We start from the raw sequence: 25,655 nt of genomic DNA, 5'->3' as shown, positions 1-25,655 counted from the left end.
ATAACTTTGTCAAAACGCAACCGACTTTCAAGCAGAATGTCATTTTGATCATGGTTTGGCCTCCAAAAGGATTCTGCTTCTAAGCTTTAGTCATTTAGAAAATTTTATCTTTATATCTAAATTTTTAAATCTGAAGCTTTCACTTTCACTTTCATCTCAAGACTTAATATTTGATTCTGAGACCTTCGACTGTGAAATTTTAGTCTGTAAAGTTGCTAAATCAAAGGTATGAACAACTTTAAACTGTCAAAACTTTGTTAAAAAGAACCTGCAATATTTTATACTGAATGTCTGCTATATTTTATCTGCCATTTTAAATTTGATATGGTTTAATTTATCTACTTCATTCAATTTAATTTTACTTCTTCAATTGATTCTTTTTGCCAGCCTTTGTAGTTGTTAATATATCTGCATTTATTTTGACCAATTTGAAATTGAATTTATTCATTGGCAAACTAAAAGCGCCTTTTGTTTTGTGCATTTTGCATTATTAAATAACAATAAATATTAAAATTAATAACAGTTTGAATAGTAATTTTCAATTTGGCCAAAACATAAAACAATGATTAAAAATGCATTCAAATTGATATTCGATAATAAAACTGAATGCAGTCGTTTATAAATTCAGCTGAATAGCAAAAAAAATCAGTAAAGAGACAACAACTAAAACTAATCGAACAGTTTAATGTTGAATGCTTAAAGTTTGCGCCATCGGTGCAACAACAAAAACAACAACAAAACTAATAAGAAAAAATCAAAAGCCCACAAAACTGACGACTAAAATCAATTGCGATGTTAAACTTTAAGACCCCAACGGTGGAAGGAGGAAAAGGAGGTGGAGGGAGGGGATCATTGAGGCCAGCTTTGTTTTGGCTGTCGTCTGGCTACCAAAATTGAAGGTTTCAGCTGGCCAAAAACTACAACAACAACAACAAATGGCAATCGACCGTTGCCAAATTCAATGGATTTTACTTTTCGCTTTTTGAAAACTCAACGCTGGCTGCTGTCGTGACCAATTAGTGATTCGACCCAGGGGCAGAAGGAAGCGGCAGAGAGAGACAGAGAGAGGGAGCCTAGCAGTCGCACAGGCGCACGTCAGCGTCAGGCACTTGCACCATTTGGTTGCAAGCAAGGAATAGAGACAGCAAAGCAACAATTGCCAGACTCTCAAGTTGCAAGTCGCGCCGCGCACTTTACATTCAAATATTTTGTGACACAAAACGTTTCTTATTGTTGTTGTAGCTGCAATTGTTGTTGTTGTTGTTGTTGCTAGTCTGTACCTCTGAGTGGGCTTTTTGACGTGGCATATTTGTTTAGGCCTTTGTCTGTGTCAAATTTTGGGGCGTGTTTTGTGTTGCGTTTTTCATGCAACGCCCATGGACGTTAGCTCATAAATTGTATAATTTTCCAACGCTTTATAAGCTTCTAATGCAAGTCATCCATAGGTTAGAGTACACCAAACAAAAAAAAAAATTATTCGGTTGAAGAATTTTAACTTTATTCAAATACTTTGAATGTTTCAAATCTGTAAATTATACTCGTTACTTAAAAAACAAGGGTAAAAGGGTACAGCATCAACAGTCGAGTCGTTATAGTCATATGTGTCTGTCCGTCCGTTTGTCCGTCTGTCTGTCTGTAGGAACAAAAGGATCTCAAAAACCATAAGAGATAGAGAAACCAAATTTGGCACACAGATTTCCATAGACCCCACCCAGAACAAGTTAAATCACGCCCTTCTCCGCCCCCAAAAAACCACCACACCTACAGCCTTTAAGATAATACAGTAAATATGTTTTATATCATTTTCAATCAATTTTATCTATAATCTCACTTAACCGCAGCAAGATCGAACAAGTAGAACGGCAGTAATAGCTAACCAAAGTTGTTAATAAAGTTATTATTTCAATACAATCACCTTAAAGTATATATTGAAATAAGCAACGGGTACTATATTCGGGATTACGACTTTTGTCTTCCCCACTTGTTTATTTACTCGTATTTACCTATCCACTGCAAAAAGGATGAAACTCGAGTATAAATACCGGGTCTATTGACCGTACATTTTCCATCCATGCCAAATGATGTGAGTCCCAGTAAAGTGCTGGTACCATCCTCATTCCTTATGACCAATGGGCCACCAGAGTCGCCATTGCATGGACTTCTCTCACTCGGACTCAGACAAATATACGATGATGGGAAGAATTGTCTCGTTCTATACCTTCCAACAATAAACTTGCACTCTTCATTTGACAGAATGGTTACATTAAAATACATTAATTGCTTAGACATTGAGCCCGGAACTGTAAAGAATATATGTATTTAGTTTGAAAATTGGGTAGAATCTTATACAAACATACCTGAAGTAATACCCCAACCAGAAACGACACCACTTTCATTATCATAAGGTTGAGTTGGATCAGGTAACTTTGCAGGTTGAATATACTCATCGAATTGTAGATCGGCTGGCAGTCTGATCACAGCTATATCATTGATAGTTTGACCATAATCCCACTCCGGATGCACCACAATATTTTTCCGCTTTACTATTAAACGTTGTTGACCCGTTTCCTTAATATTTAATCTAGCCACGGCTCCAAAATAAATATTAACGACATTCCTTTGTGAATATTATAAGGAAGTTATTTCTATAAGATATGATAAGAATAAGAGTGACTTACAAGTTATCCTTAATACAATGAGCTGCTGTAAGGATTATTCTCTTTGATATTATAACGCCACCACAAAATGGTTCCCATTCAGTTCGTGTTTGTCTATTTAGAAGTACTTGATATGGAAATTGCTTTGGGTTTGCATGGAATCCATTTATAATGCGTTCAACTGGTCTGGATTCAGCTTTAACATTCTGTTGGTAGAATAGAAAAACCAGGAAGATCAGTTGCAACTTAAATTGAGCCATGTTGGTTTGAAACTTGAAGAACAACTGTCAACTGGAAAAGACTTTCGAGCTTTTAAAGCGCTCGATATGAGGTTGTATAGTTAGGGATTTATGGTTCCGATAAGAATGACGACAGGTCGACAGTAACTTAATTTCAAGTAAATTGGTTTTTCCAATGACTTTACCTGAATATGCAACGACTTTGTAGTAATCAGACAAGCACTTCTTTGCCTCTGATACTTCGAGCAATGTCCGTTTATCTGTCCGTCTGTCCGTCTGTCTGTCCGTCTGTTTGAACGCGTGGATCTCGGAGACTATAAGAGCAAGAGACTTCAAACTTTGTATGTAGGTTCCTGAATACCATACGCAGATCAAGTTTGCTTTAATTTTTAGATCGGATCACTATATCATATAGCTGCCATATGAACGATACATAGAAAATGAAGTTTTTGTATTAAAAAGTTTTTTGTTTGTTGAGATATCAAAACCAAACTAATAGAATATGCATCTGGGCTGGTATTATACATCCTGTCCAAATTTGGTTAAAATAGGTTCACTATATAATATAGCTGTCATGGGAACAATCGGTCGAAAATCATATTTCAGTACAGAAAACCTGGGCATAGGGTATCCTACTGTCGAGCGTGCTCGACTGTAACCGCCCACTGGTTTTTTTTTTGTATTATCTGAGAATTGCGTATCCGTTGTTATCTGTTGTAAAATGTGTCATTTAAATAGTGTAATTTGTACCCAACAAATTTAGAAATTTTCTCGCGGCCTAAACTTTCTCATAATAGATAAACTGTCTACATAAGAATACAGTTACATAAGAATAAAGACCAACCAACCACTAACAGTATTTTTAAATACACATTTGAAATTTTATTCATTTTTTAGACATAATTATATTTTGTATCGTATTTTTCAATCCACGACAAAAACGATGAAACTCGGGTATATACCGTAGGTATATTAAAAGAACAATCGTCATCTATGCCAAATGATGCCACACCCAGTAAAGTGCTGGAACCATCCTCATTCCTTTTGACGAATGGACCACCAGAGTCCCCACTGCATGGAGTTCTTTCGCTGGGTTTTATACAAATCCACGATGATGGAAAGAATGTTCTTGGCTCATACTTAAGCTTTATAGACTTGCACTCTTCATTTGATAAAACAGAGACATTATAATACTGAAGTTGGCTAGGTATAAAACCCTGAACTGTTGAAGACATTTGTTATTAGCTTAAAAATAATGTAAATTATCATAGGAACATACCTGAAGCTATACCCCAACCAGAAACGACACCACTTACGTCATTATAAAGTTCAGTTGGATCAGGTAACTTGGCAGGTTGAATATACTCATCGAATTGCAGATCGGCTGGCAGTTTAATCAGAGCTATATCATTGATTAGTTGACTGAACTCCCACTCTGGATGCACCACAAAATTATTTCGTTTTACTATTAAACGTTGTTGTCCCGGTTCTTTAATATTGGATCTATCCACGGCTCCAAAGTATATTTTAATGACATTCCTATGTGAATATAATGAGGAAGTTATGTCTATAAGACGAGAAAAGATTAATAGAGACATACAATTCATCCTTAATACAATGAGCTGCCGTGAGAATAATTCTTTTTGATATTATAACGCCACCGCACAATGGTTCCCATTCAGTATCTATTAGACGATTTAGAAGAACTTGATATGGAAATTGCTTAGGACTTGCATGGAATCCATTTATAATGCGTTCAACTGGTCTGGATTCAGCTTTAACATTCCTTTGGTAGAATAGCAAAGCCAGAAAGATCAGCTGGAACTTAATTCGAGCCATGTTGAGCTCGAAGCTTAAAGAAAAACTGAAAAATACAAATGACTTCTCAGCTTTTATAGCGCTCGATATGAGGTTGTATAGTTAGGGATTTATGGTTCCGATAAGAATGATGACAGGTCGACAGTAACTTAATTTCAAGAAAATTGGTTTTTTCAAAAATCTTACCTGAATATGCTAAAACTATGTAGTGGTTAGATACCTCTGTCTCTGATACATTGTAGCATTCAATTTTCCTGATGATTTTTCATAATTTATTTTAGCCTTAATGATATAGTCGGATAATTTTGTATGTAAATATTTTTTTCTATTAATTTTTTATGTGGAATCTGGGGATTGTGATTCCGTTGTACTTGTATTAAGTATTATATAAATAAATTACAGGACTAGCGTATTAAATATAAAAGGTATTTAGAAAACTGTTTTTCTAAAGGTGGTATAGGGACATTAGGATTTTTCTATTGTTAAAAACTTTCCGAAAATAGTCTAATCTATGCCTAAAAATTGAGGTATAACCTTTTCGCGGCTCATACTTTTCTAATAATAGATTTACAGTCTAACTTGATAAAACCCTTGCATACAAATTTCATTATTATATTTAAAATTTTTATTTAATATTAATTTTAGTTTTTAATTCTTAACATAATTTTTATTCTTAGTAATTTTTTCTTTGCCGACTGCTTTAAGTCTTGTATAATTAAATTAAATTAAATTAATAGTCATAGCACTCACAACCAGCAACATTATTTTTAAATACGCATTTGAAGTTTTATTTATTAATTAGACATTATTATATTTTTATCGTATTTTTCAATCCACGACAAAAACGATGAAACTCGGGTATATACAGAAGGTCTATTAAGAGAACATTCATTATCTAAGAGAAATGATGTCAGACCCAGTAAAGTTCTAGTACCATCCTCATTCCTTATGACCAATGGACCACCAGAGTCCCCATTGCATGGAGAACTTTCGCTGGGTTTCAAACAAATCCACGATGCTGGAAAGAATGATCCTGGGTCGTACTTGTTTATAATAGACCTGCACTCCTCATTTGATAAGACGGTTACATTATAATACTGAAGTTGCTTTGAATATGATTGCTGGTCAGAACCTGTTGAAAATAATTATAATTTATTTGAAATTTGGATTGAAATTCATACGGACTTACCTACAGTTCGACCCCAACCAGAAACGACACCACTTGCATTCTCATAAAGTTCAGTTGGATCAGGTAACTTTGCAGGTTGAATATACTCATCGAATTGCAGATCGGCTGGCAGTTTAATCAGAGCTATATCATTGATTCGTTGACTGATCTCCCACTCTGGATGCACCACACAGTTCTTTCGTTTTACTATTAAACGTTGTTGTCCCGGTTCTTTAATATTGAATCTATCCACGGCTCCAAAGTAAATTATAATGATATTCCTATATTTACAATTATGATGAATTTATTTTTATTAGATGAGATCAGATCAAAATGGACTTACAAATCATCGATAATGCAATGAGCTGCCGTGAGGATAATTCTTTTTGATATTATAACGCCACCGCAAAATGGTCCCCGTTCAGTATCTGTTTGTAGATTTAGAAGTACTTGATATGGAAATTGCTTAGGACTTGCATGGAATCCATTGATAATGCGTTCAACTGGTCTGGATTCAGCTTTAACATTCTGTTGGTAGAATAGCAAAGCCAGAAAGATCAGTTGGAACTTAAATTGAGTCATGTTGGACTCGAAGCTTAAGGAAAAACTGACAATCGAAAGAGACTTCCAAGTTTTTATAGTACTCGATATCAGGGTAAATTTTTAAGGATTTATTATCGCGATAAGTATGATGACAGCTCGACAGTAGGTTTATTTAAGCTAAATTAGTTTTCTAAATTTATTTTCTTGTAACCATTTAAAATTAAATTCTTCCTCGCTTTTCTTTTCTCCCCTTCCTAACTTATGTTAAATTTTAATTATAATTTTAAGGTCTAAAGCTTTGGTATGTATATAAATATTCTTTAAAGTTATTTTTAGTATAATTAGAAAATTATGATTCCAAGTGCATAACACAAAGATATTGAAAATAATAACTATTTTCAATATGTTGAGTACATGCTGATTTTAATTTTCTAACATTCTTCAACATTAATTGCTTATTTTCCTGGGTTGTTTTGTGGGTTAAAAAATTATGTAAAAAGTACGCGCTTACATTAATATTTTCATTTTTATATAACCTTCTTGGGGAAGATACTTTGGGAAGTGCTGCATTCCATTTTTCACACTACTGATCTTCTGCGAGCTAGCTGTAACAAATACATACAGTGTGGGCGCCATCAAGACGCACAAGCAACTTCTTTTAATTTTTTTTGGCCCATACAAATCGATGAATTCTCGTAGTATGTTGTATAACTACTTTAAGTACAAGAAACAACATTATTTTCATGTTCATTATTTGATTATTTTATTTTATTTATTAGTTTTCGTTAATCCACTGTAAATAGGATGAAATTCGGGTTAAAAAGCGAGGTTCATTAACCGAGCAACTATCATCCGAGACAGCTGATTTAAGGCCCAGTAAAATGCTGTTACCATCCTCATGCCTTATGGCTAATGGACCACCAGAGTCCCCACTGCATTTGCCACATCCAATGGACTTCAGACAAATCCACGAAGATGGGAAGAATCCTCCAGGATTATTCTTCAGCTCTATAGTCTTGCACTCTTCATTTGATAAAATGGTTACATTAGAGTACATAAGTTGATCGTTCGAAGAACCATAAGCTGTTTAAAAATATTTTAAATTAGCTTCCGAATTTTATAAAAAAAAACATTTGACTATATTTGTCTTACCAGAAAATACACCAATATCGTAGTCATAAGATTTGTCTGGATCAGGCAACTGGATAGGTTGAACATACTCATCGAATTGCAGATCGGCTGGTAGTTTGATCAGAGCTATATTATTGATATTTTGATCTGGATCCCACTCTGGATGTACCACAATATTCTTTTCTCTTACGTATAAAAGCTGTTTTCCCATTTCCATTTCATTCTTGATATCCACAGCTCCTAAATAAATTGTAATAAAATCCCTTGAAGAATATAATTAGAAACTCATTAAATGCTTATTTTACAAAAGGTTAGATTCGAGCTTTAACTTACAAATTTTTGGGTATACATCGAGCTGTTGTAAGGATACGTCTGTTTGAAATTATAACTCCAGCACAAGATGGTATCTTTTTAAGATTATAATCTTTGAATATATCAATATATACTTGATATGGAAACTGTTTGGGAAATGCATGGTCTTGATTTCTCTTGCAGTCCGTTCTTGCTTCAATATTCCTTTGGTTAAAGAATAGAAAAGCCAGGAAAATTAATTGCCACTTAAATTCAGTCATGTTGAACTTGAAACTTGAAGAAGAACTGACAAACGGAAGAAACTTGCGAGCTTTTATAGCACTCGATATTAGGGAAATGTTCTTTTGAAATTTATGATTCATATATTTGATAACATTTTGACAGTAACTGCATTTAACTTAATTAGTTTTTCGATTACGTAAGTTGAATGTGCAACAACTTTGCTGCAATCGGGAAAGTCTTACATTGTTTTTTAAATCAATCGTAATAGCCTAACCATTTAAAACTTTTAAGAGTTACAAGTTTTCTTTTTATACCCTGTGTCCATTAAAAATGATCAAGATCAACAGCCATGTCCGTCTGCCTGTCCGTCTGTCTGTCTGTCTGTCCGTCTGTCTGTCCGTCTGTTTGATCGCGTCGATCTCAGAGACTATAAGAGCTAGAGACCTTAAACTTTGTATGTAGGTTCCTGGATACCATAAGCAGATGAAGTTTGTTTTAATTTTTGGATCGGATCACTATATCATATAGCCGCCATAGGAACGATAGTTCGAAACTTTTAGTTTTTTGAGATATCTCAACCAATCTGACACAATATTCATCTGGGCAGGCTTTTCTTTTAGATAATATATATTTAAATTGCGAAGAAGAAGGCATTTCACACATATGTTACTCTTATGCAGGAACAATATTGTCTATGTAACAATGTAATTTTGATAATCAATAATGACTGAAACTTGTTCTTTATTCATTTTTTTCTAATAATTACTATACAAAAATTTTAATACTTGACCAACGGCTCGACAGATTATTATATTTAAATTATATTTTTTTTTAAAATGAAACTTGTTAAAATAAGAACAACCATCAAATGTTTGCATGTTCATAATTTTATAAATTTTATTTATTCGTATTGTTTTATCCACTGTAAATGGGATGAAACTCGGGTAAAAACAGTGGGTCTATAAACCGTACATTCATTATCCACGCCAAATGCGTCGAGACCCAACAAAGTGCTGGTACCATCCTCATTTCTTATGGCCAATGGTCCACCAGAGTCGCCTTTGCATGTTTTACTTTCACTGGGCTTCAGGCAAATCCACGATAATGGGAAGAATTCTCTTCGGGGATACTTGTCCAAAAGAGATGTACACTCTTGATTTGATAGAACAGTTACAATAAAATACATAAGCTTCTGTGAGTCTGATTCCGTGTCAAGACCTGTTGAAAATAATTGTAATTTATTTGAAATTAGGGTAGAACAACATACGGACATACCTATAGTACGACCCCAACCAGTAGCAAAAGCAATTTTATTCGCATAACTTCGATTTGGATCAGGCAGCCTAGCAGGTTGAATATATTCATTAAATTGCAGATCGGCCGAAAGTCGGATTAGAGCTATATCATTCAAATTCATATATCTTGAGTCCCACTCTGGATGCACCACAATATTTTCCGCTTTAACTTCCAGTCGCTTCTGTCCCTTTTCTTGAGGATTGAATCTATCCACAGCTCCCAAGAAAATTTCAATTTTTATCCTGTGTGGGAATAATGGATGATCATTATTGTTATATTGGATATTAATAAATAGAATCTCATGACTTACATATTACTAGGTATACAATGAGCTGCTGTAAGAATATTTCTCTTTGAAATTATGGCGCCTCCACACAGATTATAACCTGTAAAAACATGGCTATAAACTAACGCTTGATATGGAAATTGCTTGGGGTGTGCTTGGACTCCATTAATAATGCGTTGGATTGGAGTGGATTTTGCTTCAATATTCCTTTGGTTAAAGAATAGAAAAGAAAGAAAAATTAGTTGCCACTTAAATTCAGTCATGTTGAGCATGAAACTTGAAGAAGAACTGCCAAATGGAAGAAATTTTCGATCTTTTATAGCGCTCGATTTGAGGTATTTTGTCCTTAGAGATTTATGATTCCGATAAGAGTGATGACAGCTCGACAGTAACTTAATTTAGAGTAAATAAGTTTTTCTCTTAGGTAACTAAAATGTGCAGCAACATTGTTGCAATCAGCATATTAATGTTTTCCTCTACTTTGTATCTTGTATCTTGTGGATACTTCTGAGCCGAGCAGTGGAAGAGAAGGGGTTTAACTTAAATTGCTAATACCAGACATGGGAATGTTTTTAACACTTTAGTTGTGTTTGGACAGCAGCAACAATGCCAACAAATGGCAACAACAACCACAACAACAACAAAGCGGCAATGACTTGGCCAAAATAGCATGCCACATCATCAATGGCAACAAATGCAGATGCGATTCGATTCTCGAGCCCATCCTCATGCATTTATGCAGCTTGTCGTCGATCTTCTCTTCCCTGCCTCTCCTCCTGCTCCTCCTGCTCCTCCTGCTCCTCCTTCCTTCCCATTCTTCTCTGCTTGTTGTTGCTGAAAGCAATGCGCATATATTTATTTGCCAAGTGTTCAAATGTCTTTGATCGACGTGGCTGACTTGGCTGGTTAAGGTGTCACCTAGCGGATATTCTTGGCCTTCAGCTAAACTAAAATCAACACCAGCAACAACAACAACAACAACAACCAGCAGGTGTTGCATTTTCTGCAAACAAAAGCCATGAAACCCCAAACTCCATGCCAAAAGCCAACAAGCAACCAAATTGATTTGTCAATCGCTGAAAACCGCAAAAGTTGCGCACATTTCGTTGGCATTTGAAAGCCATTTGAATATCTTGCTCTCTCTTGACTTGTTCCCAACTCTGGGTTCACATCGCCGTCGACAGCTCTTGATATTTTCTTCCTTTTTCTTTTTTCTCCCCTCAATTTTTTCAGTTTATATATCCGTTACAGGTAGTATTAAAGGGTATATTTTATTTGTCACATTGTTTGCAACAGTATTAAAATTGTTTTTAATATTTTTTAAATAATAACAGTCTTAGCAAATTATTACAATGAACTTCCAGTAATCAATTAGAATCCCACAAACTTTATTAAGTCAACATGACTGTTAGTAAAAATGTTAATTAAAAATTTAAAATACTTATGGTTAGCCTTCTTCTAGAAAAGATTCAATAAATATAGCAGTTTATATTAATTAAAAAAATTAATATTTATAATTTAAATTATAAATATGAAAATAAAGATTTAATAAAAATTAGATAAGTTAAATTTATATTTTAAGATAAGTTAAATTTATAAAAATTAGATAAGCTAAATTTATATTTTAAGACTTAGAGGATTTAAATCTAAAAAAAATTAAGAGGCGTATTGAGTCAATATTATTGACTACATTTCGTGATTTTATGAGTATCCCAAGCCCTCATTTACCCTTGTATATCAGGAAAAACTCAACAATAATAATATTTTTAAGATAAATGGTAGTTTACTTATTTTAATATCCAGCAACCTATTTGAGTGCTTTAAAATTTTATAAATATAAAGGTAGTTAGGGCTTTTTTTATGTTTTTAGGCAATTTAAACGCGTAGAAATATGCAATAATTTTTTTTTTTTAAATTGTATGTTTTGTTTTTTACCTATAGTATTAACTTATAAAGGTGGATAAAATAATTGATTACAATTTATACATATATAGCATTAAACTATATGGAACCAAATGGAAAATTACATATTCTTAATTATTTTAAGGTTCGTGAATCTCTAAATAAAATCGCCAACCTGTCACATAAATAGAGCCTGAGCTTAAAAATTATCTGGGTTCGATTCCCAGTCCTGTTATTCTAAATTAAGTTTTCAGCTTCTAAGTTATGAAATGATTCACAAATGTCATATAAAAAAAAAAAAGAAAAATTATATAAAAAATTTAAAAAAAAATAATAATGATAAAATAAATAAAATTCCAGCCACAATATATGTATAATTAAATAAAGTGTCAGGTATTTCAAAGTCGGAGTGTTATCTTGGCTTTTTTCGACTTTTTCCTATTTTTTTTTTTTTTTTTTTTGTTTGAGAAAGTATGGCGCATTACGTTTTAGTAGAAGCTGGCGGCAAAAGCTGCTGGTTGCCAGCTGCGAGTTGTCGTCACCATCATGGTTGTCGTCGTCGTCGTTGTCCCTTCGCCAATTTGTTGCTGACACTGCTGACGACTTAGCCATAGTCTCAACATGCAACAGAGGCAAAAAAAGAGAGAAGGGAGAAAGAGGGGCGACTGGGTTTGGCCAACTCTGGCTCTGGGACAGGAATGAAGCGCATAAAAACTAATTGATTGGATGCCAAGATGTTAAGCGCATAACGGCAGCAGCAACAGCAGCAGCAGTTGCTGTTGCTGTTACCACAGCAACAGTTGCCGTTGCTGGTGAAGTTTGAGGCGTTGTCAGTTGGTTTGGCTTTTCAGCGACTTTTATTCAATTTAAATGTGCTTGCAGCGTCAATTCGCATACACACATGTGTATGTGGCTAGAAGGAGACCCGCCCAACTCTCAATTCTCCAGTTCTCCAGTTCTTCAGTTCTCCAGCTCTTCAATTCACCAACTGTTGCTGCTCGCTTAAATTAATTATTTTTTATTAACTTTTCGCTTATTGATGACATTTTTCAAATTTCCAGCATACTCACAATGCCGCAGCGACTGTGCAACATTGCAACTCAGACTCTCAGCAACGTTGCAACATTTGCCGCAATGGCAATGGCAAATTTGTCGCATGCGATTTTTATGCTGATCGTTTGGCATTTTTCTTGGCGGTTGCACATAAAATCTGATGGCAAGTTAATAAAATGATATAGCCTTTGGGGTTATTTCAAAGCTGATTTTTTCTTACCTTATTTTTTTTTAGCATTTTAGATGCTCTTTGAGATAATTTTTTATGCAACTTTAAGGGAAATATGAAATTCACAGATATAAATTTATGAAAAGAAGCAGCTGTTGATATTAGCGTTGAATAATCCACAAATTGTGCAATTGCGTTAGGTTTTGAAATTGTTATTAAGCTAGAGACCAATTAAATAATAAATTAAATATAAAGATTTGCTATTTAAAAGACAATTGGGATTTATAGCTTATTTTTTCATCATACGCAAAAAATCAAAATTTAAATATTAAATGAATAAAATGAAATATGAAGTTTTGGTATTTAAAAGAAAATTGGGATTTATAGCTTATTTTTTCATCATACGAAAAAAATGCAAATTTAAATATTAAATTAAATATGATGTTTTGGTATTTAATAGAAAATTGGGATTTTTAGCTAACTTTTTCATCATACGAAAAAAATTCAAATTTTCTGAATGGAAATTATCGTATTTATGTCAGTGTATTATCTAGAGTCACTAAAATCTGTAATTAGTAAAAAGAAAAAGAAGAAGAATGATTCATTGCTTTATTATTAATTTATTTGTATTTTTTTATCCACGGTAAAAAGGATGAAACTCTGGTAAAAACATCCGGACTATTAACCGTACATTCACCTGCCATGGCAAATGATGTGAGACCCACTAAAGTGCTGTTAGCAACCTCACTCCATATGACCAATGGACCTCCAGAGTCCCCACCGCATGTACAACTTTTACTAGGCTCTATACAAATCCAAGATGATGGGAAGAATATATTTGGGTGATACTTGTGCACAATAGGTTTACAATCTTCATTTGATAGAATGGGTGTATCAAAGTACAGAAGTTGCTCTGAAGGCGGGTCCTGATCTGTTGAAAATAAATAAAAATTGAAATTTTTATCAAAAATCACTGAAATATATTTACCTGAAGTATCACCCCAACCAGAAACAACACCAGTTTGGTTCTCATAACTTTGGTTAGGATCAGGCAAATTGGCAGGTTGAATATACTCATCGAATTGCAGATCGGCTGGCAGTTTAATCAATGCTATATCATTGATTTTTTGTCTCCTCTCCCATTCTGGATGAACTACAATATTATTTCGTTGAACTAGTAAATGTTGTTGTCCCGGTTCTTTAATATTGGATCTTTCCACGGCTCCAAAGTAAATTTTGATTTCATTCCTATGTGAATATAATGAGGAAGTTATTTCTATAAAATGAGAAAAGAATAATAGTGACTTACAAGTTATCCTCAATACAATGAGCTGCTGTAAGGATAATTCTTTTTGATATTATAGCGCCACCACAAAATGGTTCCCATTCAGTATCTGTTTGTCTATTTAGAAGTACTTGATATGGAAATTGTTTGGGAATTGCTTGGAATCCATTGACAATACGTTGGATTGGTGCCGATTGTACTTCCGTATTATTTTGATAGAAGAATACAAATGCCAAGAAAATCAGTTGCCACTTAAATTCTGACATGTTGAGCTTAAGGCTTAAAGAACAACTGTTTAACGGATAAGTCAACCGAGCTTTTAAAGCCCTCGATATGAAGTTAGTTAATTTTAAGGATTTATTATTGCGATAAATATTATGACAGCTTGACAGTAAGCTTGTTTAAGGTAAATTAGTTTCTTGAATTATGTAAGTTTTAATTTTAAAAAAAATAACTTTTGGAATCTTTTAAAAAACTCATATTAATAAATATTTTTTACTATGCTTTTATAGTTTTTCATAAGTTTTACTTGTTATCAATGTGAAACGTGCAACTGTAAAATTTTAAATGATCAATGTGATAAGGGACAAAATAAAAGTGACTTATTTATAACATGTAAAAAGTTAAGTCTCCTACTTCATACGGTTAAGGAAGTTTAGTGATTAGTTAGTGAGTCAGGACAAAGAGTTTTATAATATTGGTTATACAAATAAGTGCAAATGGATAAATTTAAATGATCAATGTGATAAGGGACAAAGTAAAAGTGACTTATTTATAATATGTAAAAATTTTAGCCTCCTACGTCTTACGGTTCAGGAAGTTTAGTGATTAGTTAGTGAGTCAGGACAAAGAGTTTTATAATATTGGTTAAACAAACAACTGCAAATAAAACTTTTATTGAAACTTTAAGGTTTACATTGCTAACGGTAGTTCCTATAGAGTTTTTTATGCAATCTTTGGCATTTAATCGCGTCAACTTTTTATCAAGCGACGGTAATTCCACTTTCCTGCACACACACACACACACACACACACGTACAGACACACACTCCAAAGGGAAACAAGAATAATAATAAGAACAACAAAAGGCAACACTTGAGCATTTATCAAAAGTTATTGCAAATTAATTGCAATCTGCCTGCCGCAATCTGTGGCATCATCTCGAGGCGATCCCAAAGACCTCATGGCATTTTCGGCTGCTGCCGCTGCTGCTTACCAAAATTTATTGATGCCTTATTAGCTGATAATCACAATCACATACGAGTGCGAGTGCGAGAAGAGTAGAGAAGTCTGCAGAAGAAGACTGAGGGACTTGCAGACTGACTGAAGGTGCGTCTGAGAACGGTAAAACGAGGAGACCTTCTTCAGCTGGCCCTGTGTTCATATTAAAGTGCATTAAGATAATTGAAATGGCCAATATAAAAATGTTTTCCCTTTTTCTTAATATTTTTTTTTCCCGTATATTTCCAAGTTCATTTTTTTTTTTTTTTTGGTGGATGAGCAAATCAGTTTTCGGTGTCAAAAACTTGTTTAAAGTGTTGAGTATCGCGCTTTGGGCCATTTCGGTTGCACGTCTTCAAGTCAGACTCCCTTCACAGATATGGCACATCAATGGAGCTTTATTACTTGTAATACACATGAAAAGGGTATTATGATTTATTAAAGTGAAATGTAACCCATTATAGAAGCGTTATATACGAGGGAGCATAAAGAATCCATTTAAAAGTTTAAGTTTTAAAAAAAGTACCATCTGTCTATATGAACTAAGCTCTCTCTGAGGATATTTTGCTGAAATTTTTCACATTTGTAGTTTTTAGTCAAAAAATTTTAATATATTGATAACCGTCTAATTTTTTCTAATTTTCTTATAGAGACAACCAATCGAAATTTGTGAAAAGCCATAGGTGAGTAGAAATTTTTTATATAAACATATTATTTTAAGCTATATTTTTAAATTCATAATTTTTTGCACTTCATAATTTAACTAAAATTATTAATATATATACAATATCTATAAATTTTTTTTTTTATAAATTTTGGATAACTATTTCAAATAATTTTTGAATAAACATACCATTGAAAATATATTATATTATTATATATTGAAAATATGTATATTATCTAAATCTTAATATATTTTGCCCAATGAATAAACATACCATTGAAAATAAATTATATTATTATATTGAAAATATGCACATTATCTAAATATTAATATATTTTAACCAATTTTGATAGCATTTCATAAATGTTGCATTAATATTTCAACACTATTTAGAGTCTAAATATTAGACTATTCTATAGAACAAATTGATCTAAATCTTATAATTATTTTGCACTTAAAAAAAGCAAACCTAAATAACTCAAGTAAATATATCTTTGAAAATTAATTTTTTTTTTTTAAGTTTATTTATTTTTTTAAGATATATGAGAAAATTTATTGCATTTGTATAAATTATTTCTCATAAATGATTTCTCAGCTATATAAGAAAGGGCATTAAAACTTCTTGCACCATGCTAACTTGTTATTAAAGTTGCTTTTGGCTGTTTCCTGGAATCCATCAAAAAGTTATATTTATATGTATTTGTTTGGGATGCTGCAGCGTTTTTCAATTTTCATATTTGGCATGTCTGAAGTTTTGATTTAGTGATTAAGCTCATATTCAGTTGAGCAGATGAATGGTTTGCACATAATGTATATGCGTTTATTAAAAAGGCTTTCTTCTGATAAGCCACGTTAATACAATGGCCTGTCATTTGGAGTTGAGTTGAGTTGAGTGTTTGTTTAAGAGCTGCTTTAAGGCGTTGGCTGTGAGTGAAAAGCAGGACATCAGATCAGTTATTTAATGGGTGGAATGACTTCAGAAAAAAAAGGGAAATACAAAATATATTTTATGTGCTTTCCCATAAGCAAATAAAGCAGAGATGCAAATGCAGTTACATTGTTCAAAAAGAAAGAGAGAGAGAGACGTTTTATGGGCCACATTTATGACTTGGTAATTGTTTGGGCCTAGCTACTTAGGCCTGAACGCAATTGACGCGGCTCATAAATCAGGCAAAAGGGCTGCAGACCTAAACTAACCATGGCTGGCTGAACTTAGCCTAGACATGTTGACAGTTTGGCACCAGGAAGTAAAACGCTTTCCAAGAATTTTTGAGGCGTAGCAACTGTTTGTGACATGTTTTGATTTGTGTCGCCAATGTTTATGAGCCACAAACTCCAAGAAAGAATGAAAGACAGACAGACCCACCAGATGCAGCTGTATCTCCCTCTCTCTCTCTCTGTCTTGGGTCTCTTTCTAGCGGACAGTCAACATGTTGTTATCGATGACATTAATAGCGATTTGAGACTTTCATCAATTACACACGAGCATTTTTTTGTTTGCCACATGCAACATGTTGCCCATTCGATCTCGTCTCGGCCTACGCATGAGTTCGGGCCAAATTGTAAAATATTACAATGCAAATGATTTGAAAGCCATGGCATATTGTATTCTGTATTCTGTACTCTGTGTGTGTGATGTAAGCGCCTGATAAAGTCTAAAGCAAACCTGGCGAAAACGCCTTGGCCCAGACATTGCGGCTTTTGGCCAACATCAACATTAACTTCAGTCTTCAGTCTTCGTCTCTGTCTCTGTTTCCGTTCTCGTCTCAGCCTTAACGCATTCAATGTCTTGGCCAACAACCGACAACAATAACAAACGTTTAAGTACGAGTAATTTTTGCGAATACCGTTTTGGATTTAGGTTTCGGGTTTTTTTTTTCCTTTTTGCCTTTTCGCCTTGACCACCAGCAACGTTGCACAGTGGGATTTATAAACAAAATATCAAAATTTATTTATAAAATTAAATTAAATCAAAGAGTTAGGAACTACATAATGTCTTTTATTTATCCAGAATATATAATTTTTTTCTATATTAAAAATTTTAATTTTTTAATTTTTTTCTATATTAAAAAATTATATTACTTTGAAATTCTACTGCGAACAAATATAAATGTTTTCCAAAATGGAAAATATGTATAAAAATCGTAGAAAATATAAACTTAAATCTTAGTAGAAAGTGAGTAAAATTTTAGGAACCTTGAACATTTTTTTTACCTATTCGGAATATGGAAATAATTATTATCAAAAATGTTTCCTTATAAATTTGATTATAATGATTTTTGAAAATTATTTTACATAATAGCTTTGCATTTTTTGGATTATTTTTCATAGTTGTTTATTTGAACATGTGATTTAAATTATATCTAAAATATTTAGATGAATATAATGAATATTCAAGTTGTTTCTTCTATAATAAGATATGGGAAATCGTAGAAATTATGAACTTAAATTTTTAGTAGAATATGAGAAATATTTTAGGAACTGTAAAAATGTCTTTTATTTATCCAGAATATGGAAACAATAAATACCAAAAAGGTTTCCTTATTTATTCGATAAAAATAATTTATGAAAAACATTTCACGTTTTAAAATTTTTTGAATATCTTAAGATTCAACATTTTGAAGTTTTTTATTTAGAAATGAGATTTAAAATTGTATCTAAATGTGACATGAATATTATAAATATTCAAGTTTTTTTGATTTAAAATAAGATTGTAATAAATTGTAAGCAATTGTTTTAATCATTCCTTAAATTTTTTTTAGATCAGTATTTATAATATTCAAGATTTTTATTAAAAATAAGATTGTAATTAATTTTAAGCAATTGTTTAAATCATTACTTAATTTTTTTTAAAATCAGTATATTAAAATTATAAAATCATATTATGATGTGATATTTCTTTTTTTTTTTGGCACTTTTCTAATCCAATTTTGTCAGAAATTGGCAGCTGTAACTCCACTGTGCAACGTTGGCAATCAAGTCAACTACAGATCAGCTCCAACTCTAACTGCAGCTCCATCTCGAGTTGAACTGTATTAACTCTTGTCTGTCTGTCTGTCTGTCTGTCTGTCTGTCTGTCTGTCTGTCTGTCTGTCTGTCTGTCTGTCTGTCTGTCTGTCTGTCTGTAACTGTGACAGTGAATTGGACTTGGACTTGCTCTGAGTTGAGAGTCCCAAGAGCGCCAACTGTTGCTGATGTTGCTGTTGCTGTTGCTGCCGCGAACTGTTGCTGCTGTCAGTTGAATCTTCCTGTTTGCACAAACGTCACGTTCGAGTCACGTTTCCAACTGGGGGCCCCTCATCAATGGGCCGGCACTTAGTTGCAGTTGATGTTTCCCACAAATTTAAAGGCCGTCGCGCCCATTGGGCCAATGTGCGATGGGCAATGTGCGATGGTTGCTGGCGTAACGCAACAATTTCGCAATCACCTGACAATGTGACAGGTAATAGTCGTGTCCACGGCACCGCATAGCACCTAGAGACACATGGCATTTTGCCATTTGCATACGAATACGAGTATACACAAATAGGATGAGTTTTCGGTCAGTACAAGTAATTTCAATGCCAGCTTCAACTCTAGCTCCAACTGTGATAAGTAATTGCATTGCGTTCCACACACACTCACAAGCTAAATATACAATTTGGGGTATACTTCATTCATGATTTCATGGCTCCACAACAGTTGGAGTCGACCACATAAATTGCCCAGATACGATTCTTATTCTGGCATTGACTGTTTCTTGTTATTAAAAGTCTAGTGCACATGAGAAGCAATTTGTTAACTGTTAGAAACTATAAATAACAAACGAATTGAGCAACAGCAAGAATCCTTAAGAAGATCTCACACTTTCTTTATGCAGCAATGCTTTAAATATAGAATATAAGAAGAATATGCTGTCTTGAGAGTAACTTATCTATCTTAATTAAATTGCTTTGATATATACAAAAAAAATTGGTATTTGTGAAAGTAACCATTTTTGTGGTCTCTAAAAAGTTATAAAACTGATTCTATTATAATTTTTTAAAATATCAATCGATTCTTCTGAAATTTTTTAGAGCATTTACATGATATGTTTTCTTATAAACACAGTTCAAATCAAAGTTTTCACTTTTAAAAGATATTTGTAATCTTTTTTATAAAAAACTACACATTTTCTAAAGTAATTTTAGGGCTCCACACTCTTGCTTTAATAACTTTTCAATTTATCAATCAATCCTGCTGAAATTTTCAGAATATTAAGATGATATGTTTTCTTAAAAGTGTATTTAAAATTACAACTTTCACTTTAAAAATGAGTTTGTAATCAACTTTCTAGAAAAGTAATCACTATAACATCAATAACTTTTGTGTTATCCAAGCGATTCTCATGAAATATTTAGGATATAAGCATAATATGCGCATTTATAGCTGCAATAAAAATAAAAGTTCTAACTAAAGTCAAGAGATTATAAAGATGCAATTAAAATAATTGCCATTTTCGAAAGTTTATATGAAGTAGGTTTTTATGATATGATAACGATGTAGTCAACTTCAATTGCCAATTGCTCAACGGCAAATAAAAGTAAAGTATTCAGTTAATGGAATCGCACATTGGGAAAGTGCTTGTAGTTGTATAAGCCACATGACTTTCATCTTTGTGTCTGCTTGCCACAGCAATGTCAAGTGGCAAGAGTGTGTGGCATGAATGGGAAAGAAAGGAGGGAAATGTAAAACCTTGCCAAGCCTTGATTCTTTAGCTATTTGTTTTGGTTTGTTTTGCTGATTATTTAGCTGATTGGGCTTATGGTTCATAAGACTCGAGAGTATTCGATGTGCTTGTAGAAATGGACCTGTTGATGCAACGTTGCAAGATTTCAATAAATTACAAGCGCACTGCGTTGTGCCTCAAATTGTTGTGGGCTAATTGTATGCAGAAGAGTCGACTCCTTCTGCTGCAGACTCTTCTGGCGTGATGTAAATGTGAATGGAGTGTGATTTGGGTTGGGTACGCTTCGAGTATCCAGTTTGGACTGCAACGAGAGGGGAGTGAAGAGTTTGAAATGGAGGGAATGCGCTTGTAAGACGCTTTCGCCAATCTTTTAATAAGAATCAAACACTAGACGAAAAATTTAAAACCATTTCGTATATGAGCAGACTGAACTTATCGCTGATCGTGCCGGTAGGTAGTACAACCTCTTGATTTGGTGTATGAGGGGCAAGAGTAGCTAGTTAGTTAGGGAAAGGACTAGGGAAAGAGAGAGAGGTGCTCATTACAAACTGAGCTGGTCAGCTAAACTGGCAACTGGCAACTGGCAACTGGAATGGCAATCGGGATTGGGTCTAAGCTTTGGCCGCATGCCAATCATGTTTGGGTCGCCTTACCTTCACCTTCTTTGCAGCCACACTTGGTCCGACTGGGATGTCCGCCCAAACAGAAGTTCTTGTCGTTTGTTCCTCTTACTTGTACAGCGATCGTTGAATATTTCAAATTGCAATCAGCTGGCAGGCATCTACTATGAACAGCGACCCAACTTGGCTACCGGATCGTTGATCTTCCAATCTCCTTAGTCCCCGTCTCCATCTCACTCTTCTCTCTCTCTCTCTCAGTCTTTGACTTTCAGGCGCTCTCAGTTTTCAATAGCCGGTTGCATTTAATTTATTAAAATATCAAATTTAAGTACAACTCCAAACAGCTACCCACAAAATTAATCGAAGCATCTTAGTGTCTAGAAATTGGACACTTTCGTATAAGAAACTGTAAACAAACATTAAATTTATGTTAGTAAAGCTTACACTTAACTTATTTAATTATAAGTTATTACTTATAGTTGCCAACTAACCTATTTATTTAAGCTTTCTTATAACTATTGATATCTTAGCATTTATTTATTTACAACTATGAGCAGCATCAAAAAAAAGTTTAAAAATATAATGAACAACTAATTCATTAATTCTATTTTATATTTTAAACAACACTAGCTCAACTGCTCTTAGTTGATATTAAATAAATTATAATTAATCATTCTAGTTGCACCTGTTTTACTAAACTAAAGATGAAGCAATACTGACAAAGTTTATTGAGCAACAATAAATTATTTTATATATTGTATTAATTGTAAATCAGAAAATATTACTTAAGTTTTCTCGAAGCAATTCAAAATTTAAAAGAGCATAAATTAAAAATTGTAATTAGGAACTTGAAATTATAAGTTATTAATATATTTTTACAACAAAAATTTAAATTAAGAGTTTAATTATGATTTTTAAATAAAAAATGGGGTTCTAATTTTATTTTAAAATTTGTTTGTTCATAAAAAAAAGAGTTCATAATTTTATTAAATAAAAAAATACAAATAAACGTATATTGAAAGAGTATATCTAACGTTTTTCCATTGCTGAAAATTAATTTTCTTAGTGTAAGCCAAAGTTTTCATATGAATTTCGAATTATTTTTTATTTAATTTAATTTTCTTTGCTATTTTAAAATAAAAAATACATTTTCCCATAGACTTTTCAATTTTTCCTTCGCTTTAATTTATCTTTAACCCCAATGTGTGTGTGTGTGTGTGTGTGTGTGTTTGTGTGTGTGTTGATGTATTTTCCCCCGTATAATTGACAAATTAAGTGCACTTATAAAAAGTGCATTTCATAATTAGGAGCTGGTTGTCAGCGTGCAGGACGTAGTTGCTGTTGCTGTTGCTCTCGGGTTGCAGCTGCAGCAGCAACAGCGGCAACAGTTGCTAATTTATGCCATTTTACTCAATGCCAATGCAAAGCAGCGAAACGAAGGACAATGATGAGGACAAGGACAGCAAATGGAGGATGGAGAGGACGAGAGGACGAAACTGTGGACAGTAGTCGGTGGCCAGCAGTTGGTTTTGGGTAGAATTGTCGGTTGGCTGGCGGCCACTTATGAAAATTGGATTTTTACACTCCATTCTTGATGGAATGTTTATTGAGCTGTCATGTTGTTGTTGCTGCTTCGACTCGGCAACAGGCTCAATAATTTAAATATCAAAATTGTTAGCAATTTGCACGCCCAGCGGTGCGTTGGCCGCCAGCAACAGTTGCAGCAGGCGGCAGCAGCAGCAGCAGCAGCAACAGCGATACTAACAACAACAGCAACAATTGCTAATCAAATTAAGCAATTATCTTGTTACGAGCACAGACGAGGCAACATGGCAGCACATCAACTGGCCCGATTGACCAGCCCTATATCCCCCTCCTTACCCCTTTCTACCCCTACCCATCATTATGTTCCCTAGCAATCACTGGAATATACACAAAAAGAAAATAAAAATTCTAAAAGTAAATTAAAATATTTCTAATATTAGCAAGTAATTTTTGAATTTAATAGACTTTGTTTTTCATTTTTTAAGTTTTAAATTTATAATTTTATAGTATTTAAATTAATTTAAAATTTAAAATTTTTAATCAGAATTGTTCATATTTTTTTTTAATTCATTCACTAATACATTTAAAATGTTATAGTATTCAATTACAATTTTAACTTAAAATCTTCACTCATAATTATATTAATGCTAAAATTGCTGGTCATTGTTGAAATATTTAATTAAATTATTTAATTTATTACATTAATAAATAGTAAATGCATTGAAATTCGCAATTAAAAATAGCAAAATGGTCCTTAATAATAAAAATAATATTTGATTCAAGTAAAAAAAACTCTTAAATTCCAAAGCTCAAATATTTGCTGAGGTACAAATAGAAAATCGCACTTGAATTAAGCATTTTTAACTTCTCTTAAGAAAAACCGTTTGGAATAAATTTTATTTTTTTTTCCGTTTTTTTTCAGTGTACAATATATATATTTATATAAATTTTTATATGCATAAAAATAGCTCACACCTTGCTGCAATGCTTGCCTGTTGCTGCGGTGCAATAGGCGTTGCATGGGGCGGTGAGAAAGCAACAACAGCAACAGTAACAGCAACAGCTACAACAACCGGCAACAACAAATGCAAAGTGCCCATTGTGCGATGGCATAAAGCCCGCAGAGTTTATAAAGTCATAATAATGCCAGGGAAAATACGCTTAAAATGCAATTTATCGCCAGCAACAGCAACAACAGCACACACAATTGATGAAGGCGACAGCAGCAACAGCAACAGCAACAAGTTGCCGTCTGTCTGACGAACTGACAGGCATCAGCGTCAGTCATTTTAGCCAACTGCCCAACTGGCCAGACCTGGACATCTTCCTGCGGCGTTTAAAGCCTTGACGCCCGCCCGAATGTTGCTGATGTTGTTACTGTTGCTGTTGCTGTTGTGGCAATGGCAACGTACAAAATTAAGACATTTTTATAAATTGCGCGTTGTTGTTGTTGTTGTTGCCGCCTCTTGAGTTCGTGGCATGGACAACCCTTAATGTGTTGCGCGATTCGTTATGGCAAACTGACCGAAACATTGGCCCATCAACAACAGCAACAAGCCGCGATACTGTCCAACTCATCAGCAGCAGCAACAGCAACAACAACCTCATCATCCGCATCATTATCATCATCAGCCTGATCATGGCTGTAGCTGCATTTGATTGCCACAGTCTATGCCACATCTTGGCAACTTGCAACATTTGAATGTTGCCAGCGATGCGTCAAATATGTTGCCGGCGTTTGCAGTGCCACACCCACTTTTCCTAGTTATTGCTGTTGTTGTTGCTCTGACCGCAAAACGTAATTGTGTTTACGATCATCTATTGAGATTTTTCTCGCTTTTTCTCGCATTTTTATACACTTTCAGAAGGTATTAGGAATTTCTATGGATATGGATATCATTTTTGGTTTTTAAGATATTTCAAAAAAACTTTTCAAATTGCATTTTGTGTTGCCTTATACAATTTTACCGAATTTGGTTAAAAATTATCAGCTATATCTAATAGCTGTCATAGAAAGAATCAGCCAAAAATCTATCTTTTATTTGAAAAACTTTTTTGTTTTTTAAAATATCTTAACCAATATTATAGATGATGCATTGAAAGTTATTTTAAGCATTCTAAATAAATTTAGCTTTAATCGTACCATTTTATAATATATAGCTATCATAGAAAGATCAATCGAAAATCATCTTGTTATATGGAAAACTTTTTTATTTCTTGAGATTTCCCAATGAAATTAACAAAACATCCATTTTTTTTTTTTTTTTTTTTTTTTTTTTTTTAGTGGTGTTTGAAACATACTGAATAAATTTTGTTTAGATAGGACTTCAATATCATATATCTTTGATTGAAAGGATCATTCAAAAATCTAGTTTTAGTTTAAAAATCTTTATAAGTTCTTAAGATTTCTTAACCAAACTCAACTATACAGCCCAAAAAAATTTAGCTAATATCGGTTGACTATATCATATAGCTATCATATACTCTCCAAGAGTATCAAATCTTCGATAACCTTTCGTCTTCTTATTCTTTTTGGTGTTTTTGCGACTTGCAACAGGTCACGCCCCCTTGTTGCCCGCCCCTCGACTCGACTCGACTCAACTTTGCTGTCTAACGCATGTCAATGCAAACCTGGCCTGCAGATGCGACTTTCCCATTCCTCTTCCTCCTCTTCTTCCACCTCTTCCGCTTCTTCCTGCTTTTCAATCTTTTTTGGGGTGTGTTCCTCACTTATCTCAAGCTCATATTTATGTTAATGCATCTTGTGCGCCGAACATCAAAAGCCAAAATACAAAAACGCAACGCAGTTTTACTAA

General features: G+C 33.5%; 5 protein-coding genes across 5 annotated transcripts; all 5 read right to left on the bottom strand.

The window, feature by feature from the left end:
* Nucleotides 1–1,945: 1,945 nt before the first annotated feature.
* Nucleotides 1,946–2,922, bottom strand: LOC117788181 (plasma kallikrein-like). The gene is made up of 3 exons (XM_034626855.1): nt 2,679–2,922; nt 2,358–2,617; nt 1,946–2,300 (listed from the first exon to the last, which is right to left on the bottom strand). Exons 1-3 carry the CDS (start codon nt 2,915–2,917, stop codon nt 1,990–1,992), a joined length of 810 nt encoding a protein of 269 aa, XP_034482746.1. The 5' UTR covers nt 2,918–2,922; the 3' UTR covers nt 1,946–1,989.
* An 831-nt stretch (nt 2,923–3,753) lies between these two features.
* Nucleotides 3,754–4,735, bottom strand: LOC117788183 (serine proteinase stubble-like). The gene is made up of 3 exons (XM_034626858.1): nt 4,497–4,735; nt 4,176–4,435; nt 3,754–4,118 (listed from the first exon to the last, which is right to left on the bottom strand). The coding sequence occupies exons 1-3, from the start codon at nt 4,733–4,735 to the stop codon at nt 3,790–3,792; spliced, it is 828 nt and encodes a 275-aa protein (XP_034482749.1). The 3' UTR covers nt 3,754–3,789.
* A 740-nt stretch (nt 4,736–5,475) lies between these two features.
* Nucleotides 5,476–9,935, bottom strand: LOC117786734 (ovochymase-1-like). Its single transcript, XM_034625093.1, has 8 exons — nt 9,697–9,935; nt 9,366–9,628; nt 8,994–9,308; nt 7,578–7,793; nt 7,264–7,508; nt 6,226–6,506; nt 5,904–6,163; nt 5,476–5,846 (listed from the first exon to the last, which is right to left on the bottom strand). The coding sequence occupies exons 1-8, from the start codon at nt 9,933–9,935 to the stop codon at nt 5,509–5,511; spliced, it is 2,157 nt and encodes a 718-aa protein (XP_034480984.1). The 3' UTR covers nt 5,476–5,508.
* LOC117788182 (collagenase-like) lies at nt 7,164–8,148 on the bottom strand. The gene is made up of 3 exons (XM_034626857.1): nt 7,890–8,148; nt 7,578–7,819; nt 7,164–7,508 (listed from the first exon to the last, which is right to left on the bottom strand). Exons 1-3 carry the CDS (start codon nt 8,126–8,128, stop codon nt 7,201–7,203), a joined length of 789 nt encoding a protein of 262 aa, XP_034482748.1. The 5' UTR covers nt 8,129–8,148; the 3' UTR covers nt 7,164–7,200.
* Nucleotides 9,936–13,396: 3,461 nt separating the features above from the next.
* On the bottom strand, nt 13,397–14,353 carry LOC117788180 (brachyurin-like). Its single transcript, XM_034626854.1, has 3 exons — nt 14,106–14,353; nt 13,785–14,044; nt 13,397–13,727 (listed from the first exon to the last, which is right to left on the bottom strand). The coding sequence occupies exons 1-3, from the start codon at nt 14,345–14,347 to the stop codon at nt 13,417–13,419; spliced, it is 813 nt and encodes a 270-aa protein (XP_034482745.1). The 5' UTR covers nt 14,348–14,353; the 3' UTR covers nt 13,397–13,416.
* Between the last annotated feature and the right edge of the window lie 11,302 nt (nt 14,354–25,655).

Source organism: Drosophila innubila, assembly GCF_004354385.1.
Source record: "Drosophila innubila isolate TH190305 chromosome 3L unlocalized genomic scaffold, UK_Dinn_1.0 0_D_3L, whole genome shotgun sequence".
NCBI classification, from domain to species: domain Eukaryota; kingdom Metazoa; phylum Arthropoda; class Insecta; order Diptera; family Drosophilidae; genus Drosophila; species Drosophila innubila.
The sequence above is the reverse complement of the archived record's forward strand: the minus strand, read 5'-3'. Positions and strand labels throughout refer to the sequence as shown.

Coding starts and splice junctions, on each gene's coding strand:
- LOC117786734 (XM_034625093.1), bottom strand. CDS start 9,935: ATGACTGAATTTAAGTGGCAACTAATTTTTCTTTCTTTTCTATTCTTT. Junction 7,509..7,577: donor CGATATTGGTGTATTTTCTG/GTAAGACAAATA, acceptor ATTTTTAAACAG/CTTATGGTTCTTCGAACGAT. Junction 5,847..5,903: donor TGGTTGGGGTCGAACTGTAG/GTAAGTCCGTAT, acceptor TATTTTCAACAG/GTTCTGACCAGCAATCATAT.
- LOC117788181 (XM_034626855.1), bottom strand. CDS start 2,917: ATGGCTCAATTTAAGTTGCAACTGATCTTCCTGGTTTTTCTATTCTAC. Junction 2,618..2,678: donor CATTGTATTAAGGATAACTT/GTAAGTCACTCT, acceptor ATATTCACAAAG/GAATGTCGTTAATATTTATT. Junction 2,301..2,357: donor TGGTTGGGGTATTACTTCAG/GTATGTTTGTAT, acceptor TATTCTTTACAG/TTCCGGGCTCAATGTCTAAG.
- LOC117788183 (XM_034626858.1), bottom strand. CDS start 4,735: ATGGCTCGAATTAAGTTCCAGCTGATCTTTCTGGCTTTGCTATTCTAC. Junction 4,436..4,496: donor CATTGTATTAAGGATGAATT/GTATGTCTCTAT, acceptor ATATTCACATAG/GAATGTCATTAAAATATACT. Junction 4,119..4,175: donor TGGTTGGGGTATAGCTTCAG/GTATGTTCCTAT, acceptor TGTCTTCAACAG/TTCAGGGTTTTATACCTAGC.
- LOC117788180 (XM_034626854.1), bottom strand. CDS start 14,347: ATGTCAGAATTTAAGTGGCAACTGATTTTCTTGGCATTTGTATTCTTC. Junction 14,045..14,105: donor CATTGTATTGAGGATAACTT/GTAAGTCACTAT, acceptor ATATTCACATAG/GAATGAAATCAAAATTTACT. Junction 13,728..13,784: donor TGGTTGGGGTGATACTTCAG/GTAAATATATTT, acceptor TATTTTCAACAG/ATCAGGACCCGCCTTCAGAG.
- LOC117788182 (XM_034626857.1), bottom strand. CDS start 8,128: ATGACTGAATTTAAGTGGCAATTAATTTTCCTGGCTTTTCTATTCTTT. Junction 7,820..7,889: donor CGATGTATACCCAAAAATTT/GTAAGTTAAAGC, acceptor ATATTCTTCAAG/GGATTTTATTACAATTTATT. Junction 7,509..7,577: donor CGATATTGGTGTATTTTCTG/GTAAGACAAATA, acceptor ATTTTTAAACAG/CTTATGGTTCTTCGAACGAT.